The 24,013-nt window shown below is 40.5% G+C and overlaps 1 protein-coding gene across 1 annotated transcript; it reads right to left on the bottom strand.

Moving 5' to 3' along the window:
- LOC140068641 (protein S100-A16-like) lies at positions 1-23,767 on the bottom strand. Its single transcript, XM_072114026.1, has 3 exons — positions 23,663-23,767; positions 13,364-13,535; positions 1-456 (listed from the first exon to the last, which is right to left on the bottom strand). The coding sequence occupies exons 2-3, from the start codon at positions 13,511-13,513 to the stop codon at positions 307-309; spliced, it is 300 nt and encodes a 99-aa protein (XP_071970127.1). The 5' UTR covers positions 13,514-13,535; positions 23,663-23,767; the 3' UTR covers positions 1-306.
- Positions 23,768-24,013: the final 246 nt, after the last annotated feature.

The following is a 24,013-nucleotide window of genomic DNA, read 5'->3' as shown; positions in this document are numbered from 1 at the left end:
TATAGTTTATACTTTATATATGTGAATATTTTTCCTTCACAATCTCTCGGCCAACAGGTGGCGCTGTTCTGCGGCTCCCAACACATAGAAGTATAAAACAATACAACCGAAAATAATCCTTGTTCCAAGAGTCATATACACGGGCCGATCACAGACATTCAGCGCATAGATGACCCCCAACTGCTGCTCGGGGGGGCGCCCCCCACACTGCTCCCCCACTGAGAGGAAGACAAGGTCCTTGATCCGTGGCTCAGATACACAAACAGTGGTTACAATGTAACAGTCATAGACTCTGCCGCCTGCTGGTCACTCCTGGCACTGCATCGCCATCTGCTGGCTGAGCTTCAGGGCGATCTCCCCGATCAGAGTCCAGTATTCCCCAAAGCTGATCTTCCCGTCCTTATCCTCATCCAGGGATTGGATCAGTTTATTAGCCGCCTCCTTATTCTGCGTGTGCTGGAGAGACAGGGAGAGGGCGGTATTATAGTAGTTATATTCCTGTACATAGGGGGCAGTATTATAGTAGTTATATTCCTGTACATAGGGGGCAGTATTATAGTAGTTATATTCCTGTACATAGGGGGCAGTATTATAGTAGTTATATTCCTGTACATAGGGGGCAGTATTATAGTAGTTATATTCCTGTACATAGGGGGCAGTATTATAATAGTTATATTCTTGTACATAGGGGGCAGTATTATAGTAGTTATATTCCTGTACATAGGGGGCAGTATTATAATAGTTATATTCTTGTACATAGGGGGCAGTATTATAGTAGTTATATTCTTGTACATAGGGGGCAGTATTATAGTAGTTATATTCCTGTACATAGGGGGCAGTATTATAGTAGTTATATTCTTGTACATAGGGGGCAGTATTATAGTAGTTATATTCCTGTACATAGGGGGCAGTATTATAGTAGTTATATTCCTGTACATAGGAGGCAGTATTATAGTAGTTATATTCCTGTACATAGGGGGCAGTATTATAGTAGTTATATTCCTGTACATAGGGGGCAGTATTATAGTAGTTATATTCCTGTACATAGGGGGCAGTATTATAGTAGTTATATTCTTGTACATAGGGGGCAGTATTATAGTAGTTATATTCCTGTATATAGGAGGCAGTATTATAGTAGTTATATTCCTGTACATAGGGGGCAGTATTATAGTAGTTATATTCCTGTACATAGGGGGCAGTATTATAGTAGTTATATTCTTGTACATAGAGGGCAGTATTATAGTAGTTATATTCTTGTACATAGGGGGCAGTATTATAGTAGTTATATTCTTGTACATAGGGGGCAGTATTATAGTAGTTATATTCTTGTACATAGGGGGCAGTATTATAGTAGTTATATTCCTGTACATAGGGGGCAGTATTATAGTAGTTATATTCCTGTACATAGGGGGCAGTATTATAGTAGTTGTATTCCTGTACATAGGGGGCAGTATTATAGTAGTTATATTCTTCTACATAGGGGGCAGTATTATAGTAGTTATATTCCTGTACATAGGGGGCAGTATTATAGTAGTTATATTCTTGTACATAGGGGGCAGTATTATAGTAGTTATATTCCTGTACATAGGGGACAGTATTATAGTAGTTATATCCCTGTACATAGGGGGCAGTATTATAGTAGTTATATTCCTGTACATAGGGGGCAGTATTATAGTAGTTATATTCTTGTACATAGGGGGCAGTATTATAGTAGTTATATTCCTGTACATAGGGGACAGTATTATAGTAGTTATATCCCTGTACATAGGGGGCAGTATTATAGTAGTTATATTCCTGTACATAGGGGGCAGTATTATAGTAGTTATATTCTTGTACATAGGGGGCAGTATTATAGTAGTTATATTCTTGTACATAGGGGGCAGTATTATAATAGTTATATTCTTGTACATAGGGGGCAGTATTATAGTAGTTATATTCCTGTACATAGGGGGCAGTATTATAGTAGTTATATTCTTGTACATAGGGAGCAGTATTATAGTAGTTATATTCCTGTACATAGGGGGCAGTATTATAGTAGTTATATTCCTGTACATAGGAGGCAGTATTATAGTAGTTATATTCTTGTACATAGGGGGCGGTATTATAGTAGTTATATTCTTGTACATAGGAGGCGGTATTATAGTAGTTATATTCCTGTACATAGGGGGCAGTATTATAGTAGTTATATTCCTGTACATAGGGGGCAGTATTATAGTAGTTATATTCCTGTACATAGGGGGCAGTATTATAGTAGTTATATTCCTGTACATAGGGGGCAGTATTATAGTAGTTATATTCCTGTACATAGGGGGCAGTATTATAGTAGTTATATTCTTGTACATAGGAGGCAGTATTATAGTAGTTATATTCTTGTACATAGGGGGCAGTATTATAGTAGTTATATCCCTGTACATAGGGGGCAGTATTATAGTAGTTATAGTCCTGTACATAGGGGGCAGTATTATAGTAGTTATATTCCTGTACATAGGGGGCAGTATTATAGTAGTTATATTTCTGTACATAGGGGGCAGTATTATAGTAGTTATATCCCTGTACATAGGGGGCAGTATTATAGTAGTTATAGTCCTGTACATAGGGGGCAGTATTATAGCAGTTATATTCCTGTACATAGGGGGCAGTATTATAGTAGTTATATCCCTGTACATAGGGGGCAGTATTATAGTAGTTATATTCTTGTACATAGGGGGCAGTATTATAGTAGTTATATTCTTGTACATAGGGGGCAGTATTATAGTAGTTATATTCTTGTACATAGGGGGCAGTATTATAGTAGTTATATTCTTGTACATAGGGGGCAGTATTATAGTAGTTATATTCCTGTACATAGGGGGCAGTATTATAGTAGTTATATTCCTGTACATAGGGGGCAGTATTATAATAGTTATATTCTTGTACATAGGGGGCAGTATTATAGTAGTTATATTCCTGTACATAGGGGGCAGTATTATAGTAGTTATATTCTTGTACATAGGGAGCAGTATTATAGTAGTTATATTCCTGTACATAGGGGGCAGTATTATAGTAGTTATATTCTTGTACATAGGGGGCGGTATTATAGTAGTTATATTCTTGTACATAGGAGGCGGTATTATAGTAGTTATATTCCTGTACATAGGGGGCAGTATTATAGTAGTTATATTCCTGTACATAGGGGGCAGTATTATAGTAGTTATATTCCTGTACATAGGGGGCAGTATTATAGTAGTTATATTCCTGTACATAGGGGGCAGTATTATAGTAGTTATATTCCTGTACATAGGGGGCAGTATTATAGTAGTTATAGTCCTGTACATAGGGGGCAGTATTATAGTAGTTATATTCCTGTACATAGGGGGCAGTATTATAGTAGTTATATTCCTGTACATAGGGGGCAGTATTATAGTAGTTATATCCCTGTACATAGGGGGCAGTATTATAGTAGTTATATTCCTGTACATAGGGGGCAGTATTATAGTAGTTATATCCCTGTACATAGGGGGCAGTATTATAGTAGTTATAGTCCTGTACATAGGGGGCAGTATTATAGCAGTTATATTCCTGTACATAGGGGGCAGTATTATAGTAGTTATATCCCTGTACATAGGGGGCGGTATTATAGTAGTTATATTCTTGTACATAGGGGGCAGTATTATAGTAGTTATATTCCTGTACATAGGGGGCAGTATTATAGTAGTTATATTCCTGTACATAGGGGGCAGTATTATAGTAGTTATATTCCTGTACATAGGGGGCAGTATTATAGTAGTTATATTCCTGTACATAGGGGGCAGTATTATAGTAGTTATATTCTTGTACATAGGAGGCAGTATTATAGTAGTTATATTCTTGTACATAGGGGGCAGTATTATAGTAGTTATATCCCTGTACATAGGGGGCAGTATTATAGTAGTTATAGTCCTGTACATAGGGGGCAGTATTATAGTAGTTATATTCCTGTACATAGGGGGCAGTATTATAGTAGTTATATTCCTGTACATAGGGGGCAGTATTATAGTAGTTATATCCCTGTACATAGGGGGCAGTATTATAGTAGTTATAGTCCTGTACATAGGGGGCAGTATTATAGTAGTTATATTCCTGTACATAGGGGGCAGTATTATAGTAGTTATATCCCTGTACATAGGGGGCAGTATTATAGTAGTTATATTCTTGTACATAGGGGGCAGTATTATAGTAGTTATATTCTTGTACATAGGGGGCAGTATTATAGTAGTTATATTCTTGTACATAGGGGGCAGTATTATAGTAGTTATATTCTTGTACATAGGGGGCAGTATTATAGTAGTTATATTCCTGTACATAGGGGGCAGTATTATAGTAGTTATATTCCTGTACATAGGGGGCAGTATTATAATAGTTATATTCTTGTACATAGGGGGCAGTATTATAGTAGTTATATTCCTGTACATAGGGGGCAGTATTATAGTAGTTATATTCTTGTACATAGGGAGCAGTATTATAGTAGTTATATTCCTGTACATAGGGGGCAGTATTATAGTAGTTATATTCTTGTACATAGGGGGCGGTATTATAGTAGTTATATTCTTGTACATAGGAGGCAGTATTATAGTAGTTATATTCCTGTACATAGGGGGCAGTATTATAGTAGTTATATTCCTGTACATAGGGGGCAGTATTATAGTAGTTATATTCCTGTACATAGGGGGCAGTATTATAGTAGTTATATTCCTGTACATAGGGGGCAGTATTATAGTAGTTATATTCCTGTACATAGGGGGCAGTATTATAGTAGTTATATTCTTGTACATAGGGGGCAGTATTATAGTAGTTATATTCCTGTACATAGGGGGCAGTATTATAGTAGTTATATTCTTGTACATAGGGGGCAGTATTATAGTAGTTATATTCCTGTACATAGGGGGCAGTATTATAATAGTTATATTCTTGTACATAGGGGGCAGTATTATAGTAGTTATATTCCTGTACATAGGGGGCAGTATTATAATAGTTATATTCTTGTACATAGGGGGCAGTATTATAGTAGTTATATTCTTGTACATAGGGGGCAGTATTATAGTAGTTATATTCCTGTACATAGGGGGCAGTATTATAGTAGTTATATTCTTGTACATAGGGGGCAGTATTATAGTAGTTATATTCCTGTACATAGGGGGCAGTATTATAGTAGTTATATTCCTGTACATAGGAGGCAGTATTATAGTAGTTATATTCCTGTACATAGGGGGCAGTATTATAGTAGTTATATTCTTGTACATAGGGGGCAGTATTATAGTAGTTATATTCCTGTACATAGGGGGCAGTATTATAGTAGTTATATTCTTGTACATAGGGGGCAGTATTATAGTAGTTATATTCCTGTATATAGGAGGCAGTATTATAGTAGTTATATTCCTGTACATAGGGGGCAGTATTATAGTAGTTATATTCCTGTACATAGGGGGCAGTATTATAGTAGTTATATTCTTGTACATAGAGGGCAGTATTATAGTAGTTATATTCTTGTACATAGGGGGCAGTATTATAGTAGTTATATTCTTGTACATAGGGGGCAGTATTATAGTAGTTATATTCTTGTACATAGGGGGCAGTATTATAGTAGTTATATTCCTGTACATAGGGGGCAGTATTATAGTAGTTATATTCCTGTACATAGGGGGCAGTATTATAGTAGTTGTATTCCTGTACATAGGGGGCAGTATTATAGTAGTTATATTCTTGTACATAGGGGGCAGTATTATAGTAGTTATATTCCTGTACATAGGGGGCAGTATTATAGTAGTTATATTCTTGTACATAGGGGGCAGTATTATAGTAGTTATATTCCTGTACATAGGGGACAGTATTATAGTAGTTATATCCCTGTACATAGGGGGCAGTATTATAGTAGTTATATTCCTGTACATAGGGGGCAGTATTATAGTAGTTATATTCTTGTACATAGGGGGCAGTATTATAGTAGTTATATTCCTGTACATAGGGGACAGTATTATAGTAGTTATATCCCTGTACATAGGGGGCAGTATTATAGTAGTTATATTCCTGTACATAGGGGGCAGTATTATAGTAGTTATATTCTTGTACATAGGGGGCAGTATTATAGTAGTTATATTCTTGTACATAGGGGGCAGTATTATAGTAGTTATATTCTTGTACATAGGGGGCAGTATTATAGTAGTTATATTCCTGTACATAGGGGGCAGTATTATAGTAGTTATATTCTTGTACATAGGGAGCAGTATTATAGTAGTTATATTCCTGTACATAGGGGGCAGTATTATAGTAGTTATATTCCTGTACATAGGAGGCAGTATTATAGTAGTTATATTCTTGTACATAGGGGGCGGTATTATAGTAGTTATATTCTTGTACATAGGAGGCGGTATTATAGTAGTTATATTCCTGTACATAGGGGGCAGTATTATAGTAGTTATATTCCTGTACATAGGGGGCAGTATTATAGTAGTTATATTCCTGTACATAGGGGGCAGTATTATAGTAGTTATATTCCTGTACATAGGGGGCAGTATTATAGTAGTTATATTCCTGTACATAGGGGGCAGTATTATAGTAGTTATATTCTTGTACATAGGAGGCAGTATTATAGTAGTTATATTCTTGTACATAGGGGGCAGTATTATAGTAGTTATATCCCTGTACATAGGGGGCAGTATTATAGTAGTTATAGTCCTGTACATAGGGGGCAGTATTATAGTAGTTATATTCCTGTACATAGGGGGCAGTATTATAGTAGTTATATTTCTGTACATAGGGGGCAGTATTATAGTAGTTATATCCCTGTACATAGGGGGCAGTATTATAGTAGTTATAGTCCTGTACATAGGGGGCAGTATTATAGCAGTTATATTCCTGTACATAGGGGGCAGTATTATAGTAGTTATATCCCTGTACATAGGGGGCAGTATTATAGTAGTTATATTCTTGTACATAGGGGGCAGTATTATAGTAGTTATATTCTTGTACATAGGGGGCAGTATTATAGTAGTTATATTCTTGTACATAGGGGGCAGTATTATAGTAGTTATATTCTTGTACATAGGGGGCAGTATTATAGTAGTTATATTCCTGTACATAGGGGGCAGTATTATAGTAGTTATATTCCTGTACATAGGGGGCAGTATTATAATAGTTATATTCTTGTACATAGGGGGCAGTATTATAGTAGTTATATTCCTGTACATAGGGGGCAGTATTATAGTAGTTATATTCTTGTACATAGGGAGCAGTATTATAGTAGTTATATTCCTGTACATAGGGGGCAGTATTATAGTAGTTATATTCTTGTACATAGGGGGCGGTATTATAGTAGTTATATTCTTGTACATAGGAGGCAGTATTATAGTAGTTATATTCCTGTACATAGGGGGCAGTATTATAGTAGTTATATTCCTGTACATAGGGGGCAGTATTATAGTAGTTATATTCCTGTACATAGGGGGCAGTATTATAGTAGTTATATTCCTGTACATAGGGGGCAGTATTATAGTAGTTATATTCCTGTACATAGGGGGCAGTATTATAGTAGTTATAGTCCTGTACATAGGGGGCAGTATTATAGTAGTTATATTCCTGTACATAGGGGGCAGTATTATAGTAGTTATATTCCTGTACATAGGGGGCAGTATTATAGTAGTTATATCCCTGTACATAGGGGGCAGTATTATAGTAGTTATATCCCTGTACATAGCGGGCAGTATTATAGTAGTTATATCCCTGTACATAGGGGGCAGTATTAAAGTAGTTATAGTCCTGTACATAGGGGGCAGTATTATAGCAGTTATATTCCTGTACATAGGGGGCAGTATTATAGTAGTTATATCCCTGTACATAGGGGGCGGTATTATAGTAGTTATATTCTTGTACATAGGGGGCAGTATTATAGTAGTTATATTCCTGTACATAGGGGGCAGTATTATAGTAGTTATATTCCTGTACATAGGGGGCAGTATTATAGTAGTTATATTCCTGTACATAGGGGGCAGTATTATAGTAGTTATATTCCTGTACATAGGGGGCAGTATTATAGTAGTTATATTCTTGTACATAGGAGGCAGTATTATAGTAGTTATATTCTTGTACATAGGGGGCAGTATTATAGTAGTTATATCCCTGTACATAGGGGGCAGTATTATAGTAGTTATAGTCCTGTACATAGGGGGCAGTATTATAGTAGTTATATTCCTGTACATAGGGGGCAGTATTATAGTAGTTATATTCCTGTACATAGGGGGCAGTATTATAGTAGTTATATCCCTGTACATAGGGGGCAGTATTATAGTAGTTATAGTCCTGTACATAGGGGGCAGTATTATAGTAGTTATATTCCTGTACATAGGGGGCAGTATTATAGTAGTTATATCCCTGTACATAGGGGGCAGTATTATAGTAGTTATATTCTTGTACATAGGGGGCAGTATTATAGTAGTTATATTCTTGTACATAGGGGGCAGTATTATAGTAGTTATATTCTTGTACATAGGGGGCAGTATTATAGTAGTTATATTCCTGTACATAGGGGGCAGTATTATAGTAGTTATATTCCTGTACATAGGGGGCAGTATTATAATAGTTATATTCTTGTACATAGGGGGCAGTATTATAGTAGTTATATTCCTGTACATAGGGGGCAGTATTATAGTAGTTATATTCTTGTACATAGGGAGCAGTATTATAGTAGTTATATTCCTGTACATAGGGGGCAGTATTATAGTAGTTATATTCTTGTACATAGGGGGCGGTATTATAGTAGTTATATTCTTGTACATAGGAGGCAGTATTATAGTAGTTATATTCCTGTACATAGGGGGCAGTATTATAGTAGTTATATTCCTGTACATAGGGGGCAGTATTATAGTAGTTATATTCCTGTACATAGGGGGCAGTATTATAGTAGTTATATTCCTGTACATAGGGGGCAGTATTATAGTAGTTATATTCCTGTACATAGGGGGCAGTATTATAGTAGTTATATTCTTGTACATAGGAGGCAGTATTATAGTAGTTATATTCCTGTACATAGGGGGCAGTATTATAGTAGTTATATCCCTGTACATAGGGGGCAGTATTATAGTAGTTATAGTCCTGTACATAGGGGGCAGTATTATAGTAGTTATATTCCTGTACATAGGGGGCAGTATTATAGTAGTTATATCCCTGTACATAGGGGGCAGTATTATAGTAGTTATATTCCTGTACATAGGGGGCAGTATTATAGTAGTTATATTCCTGTACATAGGGGGCAGTATTATAGTAGTTATATTCCTGTACATAGGAGGCAGTATTATAGTAGTTATATTCCTGTACATAGGGGGCAGTATTATAGTAGTTATATTCCTGTACATAGGGGGCGGTATTATAGTAGTTATATTCTTGTACATAGGGAGCAGTATTATAGTAGTTATATTCTTGTACATAGGGAGCAGTATTATAGTAGTTATATTCCTGTACATAGGGGGCAGTATTATAGTAGTTATATTCCTGTACATAGGGGGCAGTATTATAGTAGTTATGTTCCTGTACATAGGGGGCAGTATTATAGTAGTTATATTCCTGTACATAGGGAGCAGTATTATAGTAGTTATATTCCTGTACATAGGGGGCAGTATTATAGTAGTTATATTCTTGTACATAGGGGGCAGTATTATAGTAGTTATATTCCTGTACATAGGGGGCAGTATTATAGTAGTTATATTCCTGTACATAGGGAGCAGTATTATAGTAGTTATATTCCTGTACATAGGGGGCAGTATTATAGTAGTTATATTCCTGTACATAGGGGGCAGTATTATAGTAGTTATATTCTTGTACATAGGGGGCAGTATTATAGTAGTTATATTCTTGTACATAGGGGGCAGTATTATAGTAGTTGTATTGTACATAGGGGGCAGTATTATAGTAGTTATATTCCTGTACATAGGGGGCAGTATTATAGTAGTTATATTCTTGTACATAGGGGGCAGTATTATAGTAGTTATATTCTTGTACATAGGGGGCAGTATTATAGTAGTTATATTCCTGTACATAGGGGGGAGTATTATAGTAGTTATATTCCTGTACATAGGGAGCAGTATTATAGTAGTTATATTCCTGTACATAGGGGGCAGTATTATAGTAGTTATATTCTTGTACATAGGGGGCGGTATTATAGTAGTTATATTCTTGTACATAGGAGGCAGTATTATAGTAGTTATATTCCTGTACATAGGGGGCAGTATTATAGTAGTTATATTCCTGTACATAGGGGGCAGTATTATAGTAGTTATATTCCTGTACATAGGGGGCAGTATTATAGTAGTTATATTCCTGTACATAGGGGGCAGTATTATAGTAGTTATATTCCTGTACATAGGGGGCAGTATTATAGTAGTTATATTCTTGTACATAGGAGGCAGTATTATAGTAGTTATATTCTTGTACATAGGGGGCAGTATTATAGTAGTTATATCCCTGTACATAGGGGGCAGTATTATAGTAGTTATAGTCCTGTACATAGGGGGCAGTATTATAGTAGTTATATTCCTGTACATAGGGGGCAGTATTATAGTAGTTATATTCCTGTACATAGGGGGCAGTATTATAGTAGTTATATCCCTGTACATAGGGGGCAGTATTATAGTAGTTATAGTCCTGTACATAGGGGGCAGTATTATAGTAGTTATATTCCTGTACATAGGGGGCAGTATTATAGTAGTTATATCCCTGTACATAGGGGGCAGTATTATAGTAGTTATATTCCTGTACATAGGGGGCAGTATTATAGTAGTTATATTCCTGTACATAGGGGGCAGTATTATAGTAGTTATATTCCTGTACATAGGAGGCAGTATTATAGTAGTTATATTCCTGTACATAGGGGGCAGTATTATAGTAGTTATATTCCTGTACATAGGGGGCGGTATTATAGTAGTTATATTCTTGTACATAGGGAGCAGTATTATAGTAGTTATATTCTTGTACATAGGGAGCAGTATTATAGTAGTTATATTCCTGTACATAGGGGGCAGTATTATAGTAGTTATATTCCTGTACATAGGGGGCAGTATTATAGTAGTTATGTTCCTGTACATAGGGGGCAGTATTATAGTAGTTATATTCCTGTACATAGGGAGCAGTATTATAGTAGTTATATTCCTGTACATAGGGGGCAGTATTATAGTAGTTTATTCTTGTACATAGGGGGCAGTATTATAGTAGTTATATTCCTGTACATAGGGGGCAGTATTATAGTAGTTATATTCCTGTACATAGGGAGCAGTATTATAGTAGTTATATTCCTGTACATAGGGGGCAGTATTATAGTAGTTATATTCCTGTACATAGGGGGCAGTATTATAGTAGTTATATTCTTGTACATAGGGGGCAGTATTATAGTAGTTATATTCTTGTACATAGGGGGCAGTATTATAGTAGTTGTATTGTACATAGGGGGCAGTATTATAGTAGTTATATTCCTGTACATAGGGGGCAGTATTATAGTAGTTATATTCTTGTACATAGGGGGTAGTATTATAGTAGTTATATTCTTGTACATAGGGGGCAGTATTATAGTAGTTATATTCCTGTACATAGGGGGGAGTATTATAGTAGTTATATTCCTGTACATAGGGGGCAGTATTATAGTAGTTATATTCCTGTACATAGGGGGCAGTATTATAGTAGTTATATTCTTGTACATAGGGGGCAGTATTATAGTAGTTATATTCTTGTACATAGGGGGCAGTATTATAGTAGTTATATTCCTGTACATAGGGGGCAGTATTATAGTAGTTATATTCCTGTACATAGGGGGCAGTATTATAGTAGTTATATTCTTGTACATAGGGGGCAGTATTATAGTAGTTATATTCTTGTACATAGGGGGCAGTATTATAGTAGTTATATTCTTGTACATAGGGGGCAGTATTATAGTAGTTATATCCCTGTACATAGGGGGCAGTATTATAGTAGTTATGTTCCTGTACATAGGGGGCAGTATTATAGTAGTTATATTCTTGTACATAGAGGGCAGTATTATAGTAGTTATATTCCTGTACATAGGGGGCAGTATTATAGTAGTTATATTCTTGTACATAGAGGGCAGTATTATAGTAGTTATATTCCTGTACATAGGGGGCAGTATTATAGTAGTTATATTCTTGTACATAGGGGCAGTATTATAGTAGTTATATTCCTGTACATAGGGGGCAGTATTATAGTAGTTATATTCTTGTACATAGGAGCAGTATTATAGTAGTTATATTCTTGTACATAGGGGGCAGTATTATAGTAGTTATATTCCTGTACATAGGGGGCAGTATTATAGTAGTTATATTCCTGTACATAGGGGGCAGTATTATAGTAGTTATATTCTTGTACATAGGAGGCAGTATTATAGTAGTTAAATTCCTGTACATAGGGGGCAGTATTATAGTAGTTATATTCTTGTACATAGGGGGCAGTATTATAGTAGTTATATCCCTGTACATAGGGGGCAGTATTATAGTAGTTATATTCTTGTACATAGGGAGCAGTATTATAGTAGTTATATTCTTGTACATAGGGGACAGTATTATAGTAGTTATATTCTTGTACATGGGGGGCAGTATTATAGTAGTTATATTCCTGTACATAGGGGGCAGTATTATAGTAGTTATATTCCTGTACATAGGGGGCAGTATTATAGTAGTTATTTTCCTGTACATAGGGGGCAGTATTATAGTAGTTATATTCCTGTACATAGGGGGCAGTATTATAGTAGTTATATTCTTGTACATAGGAGGCAGTATTATAGTAGTTATATTCTTGTACATAGGGGGCAGTATTATAGTAGTTATATTCTTGTACATAGGGGGCAGTATTATAGTAGTTATATTCCTGTACACAGGGGGCAGTATTATAGTAGTTATATTCCTGTACATAGGGGGCAGTATTATAGTAGTTATATTCTTGTACATAGGGGGCAGTATTATAGTAGTTATATTCCTGTACATAGGGGGCAGTATTATAGTAGTTATATTCCTGTACATAGGGGGCAGTATTATAGTAGTTATATTCCTGTACATAGGGAGCAGTATTATAGTAGTTATATTCCTGTACATAGGGGGCAGTATTATAGTAGTTATATTCTTGTACATAGGGGGCAGTATTATAGTAGATATATTCTTGTACATAGGGGGCAGTATTATAGTAGTTATATCCCTGTACATAGGGGGCAGTATTATAGTAGTTATATTCCTGTACATAGGAGCAGTATTATAGTAGTTATGTTCCTGTACATTGGGGGCGGTATTATAGTAGTTATGTTCCTGTACATAGGGGGCAGTATTATAGTAGTTATATTCCTGTGTATCCTGTAGTTACTCACAGTTAGGACGTGCGGCAGCTCCTGCGCCACCATCTCTCTGAATTCCTTCTTGTTCATCTTGTCGTGCTTCCCCTTCCTCTTCGCATAGTCATAGAATTTTCGGACCAGGACCTCGATGGCGGATTCTAGCTCGGTGCAGCCGGACGCCATGTGTGTGCAGCGCGGGGCTCACCTGGGGGAAGAGAAGAGAGTGTGAGAGTGTGGCCTGTAGAGTGTCAGCTCCTGGGGGCAGGGCATAAGAATACAATGTAATGTTCCTGTAGATTCTGGAGGCTCCTGTGATGCTGCTCCCTGCACCAGAGGATGACCCCCGGCTGCCACCTCCTTCCTGAGAGACAGGAAAATGGACAAAAGAGCCGCATCCTGTCCTGTATACGAGGGGTTAAAGTGATGGCGCCGCGTCCTGTCCTGCATATGAGGAATTAATGTGATGGCGCCGCGTCCTGTCCTGCATATGAGGAATTAAAATGATGGCGCCGCGTCCTGTCCTGTATACGAGGTGTTAAAGTGATGGCGCCGCGTCCTGTCCTGTATACGAGGGGTTAATATGATGGCGCCGCGTCCTGTCCTGTATACAAGGGGTTAATGTGATGGCGCCACGTCCTGTCCTGTATACGAGGGGTTAATGTGATGGCGCCGCGTCCTGTCCTGCATACGAGGGGTTAATGTGATGGCGCCCCGTCCTGTCCTGTATAGGAGGGGTTAATGTGATGGCGCCGCTTCCTGTACTGCATACGAGGGGTTAATATGATGGCGCCGCCTCCTGTCCTGTATCTAATCCTCGGGGGACGTGTAACTACAGAGAATGCAGAACCTGCTGATTACCCTGCACTTATCAATAATAATAGTATAATATCTACAGCTGTGACATCATACACAAGACCCCTCCCCCTTATATCATACCGCACCCCTTACCTCCCCCTTATATCTTACCGCACCCCTCACCTCCCCTAATATCATACCGCACCCCTCACCTCCCCCTTATATCTTACCGCACCCCTCACCTCCCCCCTTATATCATACCGCACCCCTCACCTCCCCCCTTATATCATACCGCACCCCTCACCTCCCCTAATATCATACCGCACCCCTCACCTCCCCTAATATCCTACCGCACCCCTCACCTCCCCTTTTATCATACCGCACCCCTCACCTCCCCCCTTATATCATACCGCACCCCTCACCTCCCCCCTTATATCATACCGCACCCCTCACCTCCCCCCTTATATCATACCGCACCCCTCACCTCCCCCTTATATCATACCGCACCCCTCACCTCCCCCCTTATATCATACCGCACCCCTCACCTCCCCTAATATCATACCGCACCCCTCACCTCCCCCCTTATATCATACCGCACCCCTCACCTCCCCTAATATCATACCGCACCCCTCACCTCCCCTTATATCATACCGCACCCCTCACCTCCCCCTTATATCATACCGCACCCCTCACCTCCCCTTATATCATACCGCACCCCTCACCTCCCCCTTATATCATACCTCACCCCTCACCTCCCCCTTATATCATACCGCACCCCTCACCTCCCCCCTTATATCATACCGCACCCCTCACCTCCCCTTATATCATACCGCACCCCTTACCTCCCCCTTATATCATACCGCACCCCTCACCTCCCCCTTATATCATACCGCACCCCTCACCTCCCCCTTATATCATACCGCACCCCTCACCTCCCCCTTATATCATACCGCACCCCTCACCTCCCCTTATATCATACCGCACCCCTCACCTCCCCTTATATCATACCGCACCCCTCACCTCCCCCTTATATCATACCGCACCCCTCACCTCCCCTTATATCATACCGCACACCTCACCTCCCCTTATATCATACCGCACCCCTCACCTCCCCCTTATATCATACCGCACCCCTCACCTCCCCTTATATCATACCGCACCCCTCACCTCCCCCTTATATCATACCGCACCCCTCACCTCCCCTTATATCATACCGCACCCCTCACCTCTCCCTTATATCATACCGCACCCCTCACCTCCCCTTATATCATACTGCACCCCTCACCTCCCCCCTTATATCATACCGCACCCCTCACCTCCCCTTATATCATACCGCACCCCTCACCTCCCCTTATATCATACCGCACCCCTCACCTCCCCCTTATATCATACCGCACCCCTCACCTCCCCCTTATATCATACCGCACCCCTCACCTCCCCCCTTATATCATACCGCACCCCTCACCTCCCCCTTATATCATACCGCACCCCTCACCTCCCCCTTATATCATACCGCACCCCTCACCTCCCCCTTATATCATACCGCACCCCTCACCTCCCCCCTTATATCATACCGCACCCCTCACCTCCCCCTTATATCATACCGCACCCCTCACCTCCCCCTTATATCATACCGCACCCCTCACCTCCCCCTTATATCATACCGCACCCCTCACCTCCTCCTTATATCATACCGCACCCCTCACCTCCCCCTTATATCATACCGCACCCCTCACCTCCCCCTTATATCATACCGCACCCCTCACCTCCCCCTTATATCATACCGCACCCCTCACCTCCCCCTTATATCATACCTCACCCCTCACCTCCCCCTTATATCATACCGCACCCCTCACCTCCCCCTTATATCATACCTCACCCCTCACCTCCCCCTTATATCATACCGCACCCCTCACCTCCCCCTTATATCATACCGCACCCCTCACCTCCCCCTTATATCATACCGCACACCTCACCTCCCCCCTTATATCATACCGCACCCCTCACCTCCCCCCTTATATCATACCGCACCCCTCACCTCTCCTTATATCATACCGCACCCCTCACCTCCTCCTTATATCATACCGCACCCCTCACCTCCCCTTATATCATACCGCACCCCTCACCTCTCCCTTATATCATACCGCACCCCTCACCTCCCCTTATATCATACCGCACCCCTCACCTCACCCTTATATCATACCGCACCCTCACCTCCCCCCTTATATCATACCGCACCCCTCACCTCCCCTTATATCATACCGCACCCCTCACCTCCCCTTATATCATACCGCACCCCTCACCTCACCCTTATATCATACCGCACCCTCACCTCCCCCCTTATATCATACCGCACCCCTCACCTCCCCCTTATATCATACCGCACCCCTCACCTCCCCCTTATATCATACCGCACCCCTCACCTCCCCTAATATCATACCGCACCCCTCACCTCCCCCCTTATATCATACCGCACCCCTCACCTCCCCCTTATATCATACCGCACCCCTCACCTCCCCCTTATATCATACCTCACCCCTCACCTCCCCCTTATATCATACCTCACCCCTCACCTCCCCCTTATATCATACCGCACCCCTCACCTCCCCCTTATATCATACCGCACCCCTCACCTCCCCCCTTATATCATACCGCACCCCTCACCTCCCCCTTATATCATACCGCACCCCTCACCTCCCCCTTATATCATACCGCACCCCTCACCTCCCCCTTATATCATACCGCACCCCTCACCTCCCCTAATATCATACCGCACCCCTCACCTCCCCCCTTATATCATACCGCACCCCTCACCTCCCCCTTATATCATACCGCACCCCTCACCTCCCCCCTTATATCATACCGCACCCCTCACCTCCCCCCTTATATCATACCGCACCCCTCACCTCCCCCTTATATCATACCACACCCCTCACCTCCCCCTTATATCATACCGCACCCCTCACCTCCCCCTTATATCATACCGCACCCCTGACCTCCCCCTTATATCATACCGCACCCCTCACCTCCCCCCTTATATCATACCGCACCCCTCACCTCCCCCTTATATCATACCGCACCCCTCACCTCCCCCTTATATCATACCGCACCCCTCACCTCCCCCTTATATCATACCGCACCCCTCACCTCCCCCTTATATCATACCGCACCCCTCACCTCCCCCTTATATCATACCGCACACCTCACCTCCCCCTTATATCATACCACACCCCTCACCTCCCCCTTATATCATACCGCACCCCTCACCTCCCCCTTATATCATACCGCACACCTCACCTCCCCCTTATATCATACCGCACACCTCACCTCCCCCTTATATCATACCGCACCCCTCACCTCCCCCCTTATATCATACCGCACCCCTCACCTCCCCCCTTATATCATACCGCACCCCTCACCTCCCCTAATATCATACCGCACCCCTCACCTCCCCTTATATCATACCGCACCCCTCACCTCCCCTTATATCATACCGCACCCCTCACCTCCCCCTTATATCATACCGCACCCCTCACCTCCCCCCTTATATCATACCGCACCCCTCACCTGCCCCCTTATATCATACCGCACCCCTCACCTCCCCTTATATCATACCGCACCCCTCACCTCCCCTTATATCATACCGCACCCCTCACCTCCCCCTTATATCATACCGCACCCCTCACCTCCCCCCTTATATCATACCGCACCCCTCACCTCCCCCTTATATCATACCGCACCCCTCACCTCCCCTTATATCATACCGCACCCCTCACCTCCCCCTTATATCATACCGCACCCCTCACCTCCCCCCTTATATCATACCGCACCCCTCACCTCCCCCTTATATCATACCGCACCCCTCACCTCCCCCTTATATCATACCGCACCCCTCACCTCCCCCTTATATCATACCGCACCCCTCACCTCCCCCTTATATCATACCGCACCCCTCACCTCCCCTTATATCATACCGCACCCCTCACCTGCCCCCATGTCACACCAAACATACCCCTCCTATACACCTGCCTAAACACTAAATAAAGCACCTATACACAATATACAGTGCTTATATAGACCACCTAAACACTGTATACCCCATCTATCACTATATACCCCACCTGTACACTATATACATCACCTGTACACTATATGCATCACACATGCACCATCTATATACTATATACCCCATCTGTACACTATATACATCACCTGTACACTATATGCATCACACATGCACCATCTATATACTATATACCCCACCTGTACACTATATACATCACCTGTACACTATATACATCACACATGCACCATCTATATACTATATACCCCACCTGTACACTATATACCCCACCTGTACACTATATACATCACACATGCACCACCTGTACACTATATACCACACCTGTACTCTATATACATCACACATACACCATCTATACACTATATACATCACACATGCACCATCTATACACTATATACCCCACCTATACACTATATACCCCACCTGTACACTATATACATCACACATGCACCATCTATACACTATATACCCCACCTGTACACTAAATACATCACACATGCACCATCTATACACTATATACCCCACCTATACACTATATACCCCACCTGTACACTATATACATCACACATGCACCATCTATACACTATATACCCCACCTGTACACTAAATACATCACACATGCACCATCTATACACTATATACCCCACCTATACACTAAATACATCACACATGCACCATCTATACACTATATACCCCACCTATACACTATATACCCCACCTGTACACTATATACATCACACATGCACCATCTATACACTATATACCCCACCTGTACACTAAATACATCACACATGCACCATCTATACACTATATACCCCACCTATACACTATATACCCCACCTGTACACTATATACATCACACATGCACCATCTATACACTATATACCCCACCTGTACACTAAATACATCACACATGCACCATCTATACACTATATACCCCACCTATACACTAAATACCCCACCTGTACACTATATAGATCACACATACACCATCTATACACTATATACCCCACCTGTACACTAAAAACATCACACATGCACCATCTATACACTATATACCCCACCTATACACTAAATACCCCACCTGTACACTATATAGATCACACATACACCATCTATACACTATATACCCCACCTGTACACTATATACCCCACCTGTACACTATATACATCACACATGCACCATCTATACACTATATACCCCACATTTACACTATATACATCACACATGCACCATCTATACACTATATACCCCACCTATACACTATATACATCACACATACACCATCTATACACTATATACCCCATCTGTACACTATATACATCACACATGCACCATCTATACACTATATACCCCACCTATACACTATATACATCACACATACACCATCTATACACTATATACCCCACCTATACACTATATACATCACACATGCACCATCTATACACTATATACCCCACCTATACACTATATACATCACACATGCACCATCTATACACTATATACCCCACCTATACACTATATACATCACACATGCACCATCTATACACTGTATACCCCACCTGTACACTATATACATCACACATGCACCATCTATACACTATATACCCCACCTATACACTATATACATCACACATGCACCATCTATACACTATATACCCCACCTATACACTATATACATCACACATGCACCATCTATACACTATATACCCCACATTTACACTATATACATCACACATGCACCATCTATACACTATATACCCCCCTGTACACTATATACACCACACTTACACCATCTATACACTATATACCCCACCTGTACTTTATATACATCACACATGCACCATCTATACACTATATACCCCACCTATACACTATATACCCCACCTGTACACTATATACCCCACCTGTACACTATATACCCCATCTGTACACTACATACATCACACAGGCACCATCTATACACCCCACATGTACACTATATACATCACACATGCACCATCTATGCACTATATACCCCATCTGTACACTATATACCCCACCTGTACTCTATATACATCACACATGCACCATCTATACACTATATACCCCCTGTACTCTATATACATCACACATGCACCATCTATACACAATATACCCCATCTGTACACTATATACATCACACATGCACCATCTATACACTATATACCCCACCTATACACTATATACATCACACATGCACCATCTATACACTATATACCCACCCGTACACTATATACATCACACATGCACCATCTATACACTATATACCCCACCTGTACTCTATATACATCACACATACACCATCTATACACTATATACCCCATCTGTACACTATATACCCCATCTGTACACTACATACATCACACAGGCACCATCTATACACCCCACATGTACACTATATACATCACACATGCACCATCTATACACTATATACCCCACATTTACACTATATACATCACACATGCACCATCTATACACTATATACCCCACATTTACACTATATACATCACACATGCACCATATATGCACTATATACCCCACCTATACACTATATACCCCACCTGTACTTTATATACATCACACATGCACCATCTATACACTATATACCCCACCTATACACTATATACCCCACCTGTACACTATATACATCACACATGCACCATCTATACACTATATACCCCACCTATACACTATATACCCCACCTGTACACTATATACATCACACATGCACCATCTATACACTATATACCCCACGTATACACTATATACCCCACCTGTACACTATATACATCACACATGCACCATCTATACACTATATACCCCACATTTACACTATATACATCACACATACACCATCTATGCACTATATACCCCACCTGTACACTATGAACACCACCTATACACTATATACATCACAAATACACCATCTATGCACTATATACCCCACCTGTACACTATATACATCACACATGCACCATCTATACACTATATACCCCACCTATACACTATATACATCACACATGCACCATCTATACACTATATACCCCACATTTACACTATATACATCACACATGCACCATCTATACACTATATACCCCCCTGTACACTATATACACCACACTTACACCATCTATACACTATATACCCCACCTGTACTTTATATACATCACACATGCACCATCTATACACTATATACCCCACCTATACACTATATACCCCACCTGTACACTATATACCCCACCTGTACACTATATACCCCATCTGTACACTACATACATCACACAGGCACCATCTATACACCCCACATGTACACTATATACATCACACATGCACCATCTATGCACTATATACCCCATCTGTACACTATATACCCCACCTGTACTCTATATACATCACACATGCACCATCTATACACTATATACCCCCTGTACTCTATATACATCACACATGCACCATCTATACACAATATACCCCATCTGTACACTATATACATCACACATGCACCATCTATACACTATATACCCCACCTATACACTATATACATCACACATGCACCATCTATACACTATATACCCACCCGTACACTATATACATCACACATGCACCATCTATACACTATATACCCCACCTGTACTCTATATACATCACACATACACCATCTATACACTATATACCCCATCTGTACACTATATACCCCATCTGTACACTACATACATCACACAGGCACCATCTATACACCCCACATGTACACTATATACATCACACATGCACCATCTATACACTATATACCCCACATTTACACTATATACATCACACATGCACCATCTATACACTATATACCCCACATTTACACTATATACATCACACATGCACCATATATGCACTATATACCCCACCTATACACTATATACCCCACCTGTACTTTATATACATCACACATGCACCATCTATACACTATATACCCCACCTATACACTATATACCCCACCTGTACACTATATACATCACACATGCACCATCTATACACTATATACCCCACCTATACACTATATACCCCACCTGTACACTATATACATCACACATGCACCATCTATACACTATATACCCCACGTATACACTATATACCCCACCTGTACACTATATACATCACACATGCACCATCTATACACTATATACCCCACATTTACACTATATACATCACACATACACCATCTATGCACTATATACCCCACCTGTACACTATGAACACCACCTATACACTATATACATCACAAATACACCATCTATGCACTATATACCCCACCTGTACTCTATATACATCACACATGCACCATCTATACACTATATACCCCCTGTACTCTATATACATCACACATGCACCATCTATACACAATATACCCCATCTGTACACTATATACATCACACATGCACCATCTATACACTATATACCCCACCTGTACTCTATATACATCACACATGCACCATCTATACACTATATACCCCACCTATACACTATATACATCACACATGCACCATCTATACACAATATACCCCATCTGTACTTTATATACATCACACATGCACCATCTATACACTATATACCCCACCTATACACTATATACATCACACATGCACCATCTATACACAATATACCCCATCTGTACTCTATATACATCACACATGCACCATCTATACACTATATACCCCACCTGTACTCTATATACATCACACATGCACCATCTATACACTATATACCCCACATTTACACTATATACATCACACATGCACCATATATGCACTATATACCCCACCTGTACTTTATATACATCACACATGCACCATCTATACACTATATACCCCACCTATACACTATATACCCCACCTGTACACTATATACATCACACATACACCATCTATGCACTATATACCCCACCTGTACACTATGAACACCACCTATACACTATATACATCACAAATACACCATCTATACACTATGTATATAGTGTATAGATGGTGTATATAGGATGTATATAGTGTATAGATGGTGTATATAGGATGTATATAGTGTATAGATGGTGTGTATAGGATGTATATAGTGTATAGATGGTGTATATAGGATGTATATAGTGTATAGATGGTGTATATAGGATGTATATAGTGTATAGATGGTGTGTATAGGATGTATATAGTGTATAGATGGTGTATATAGGATGTATATAGTGTATAGATGGTGTATATAGGATGTATATAGTGTATAGATGGTGTATATAGGATGTATATAGTGTATAGATGGTGTGTATGATATGATGATGTGTATAGTTGGAGAATGTGTGGTGCATATAGTATATATCGGATGTATATATAGGATGTGTATGAGTGGTGTATATGTGGTATATATAGTGTATATACAGGGTGTGTGTGTCCCCGGTCACCTGGCTCGGGCTCCTGTGTCCCCGGGATTCTCTTCCTCTTTCTCCTTCATTCTGGTTTCTGTTTCCTGTCCGACCGCAAGATCCTCCCCCGATCCCAGAGGCCTCCCTCCATCTACATGGGACTGCCCGGGGGTTACATGGGACTGCAGGTGTATGTGACCTGTGTATTACATCTACATGGGACTGCCCGGGTGTTACATGGGATGCCCGGGTGTTACATGGGACTGCCCGAGTGTTACATCTACATGGGACTGCCCGGGTGTTACATGGGACTGCAGGTGTATGTGTGACCCGTGTGTTACATGGGACTGCAGGTGTATGTGTGACCCGTGTGTTACATGGGACTGCAGG

The sequence above is a fragment of the Engystomops pustulosus genome, chromosome 7 (assembly GCF_040894005.1).
Source record: "Engystomops pustulosus chromosome 7, aEngPut4.maternal, whole genome shotgun sequence".
Classification (NCBI taxonomy): domain Eukaryota; kingdom Metazoa; phylum Chordata; class Amphibia; order Anura; family Leptodactylidae; genus Engystomops; species Engystomops pustulosus.
Note: the sequence above shows the minus strand (reverse complement) of the source record. Positions and strands in the feature narration are given on the sequence as shown.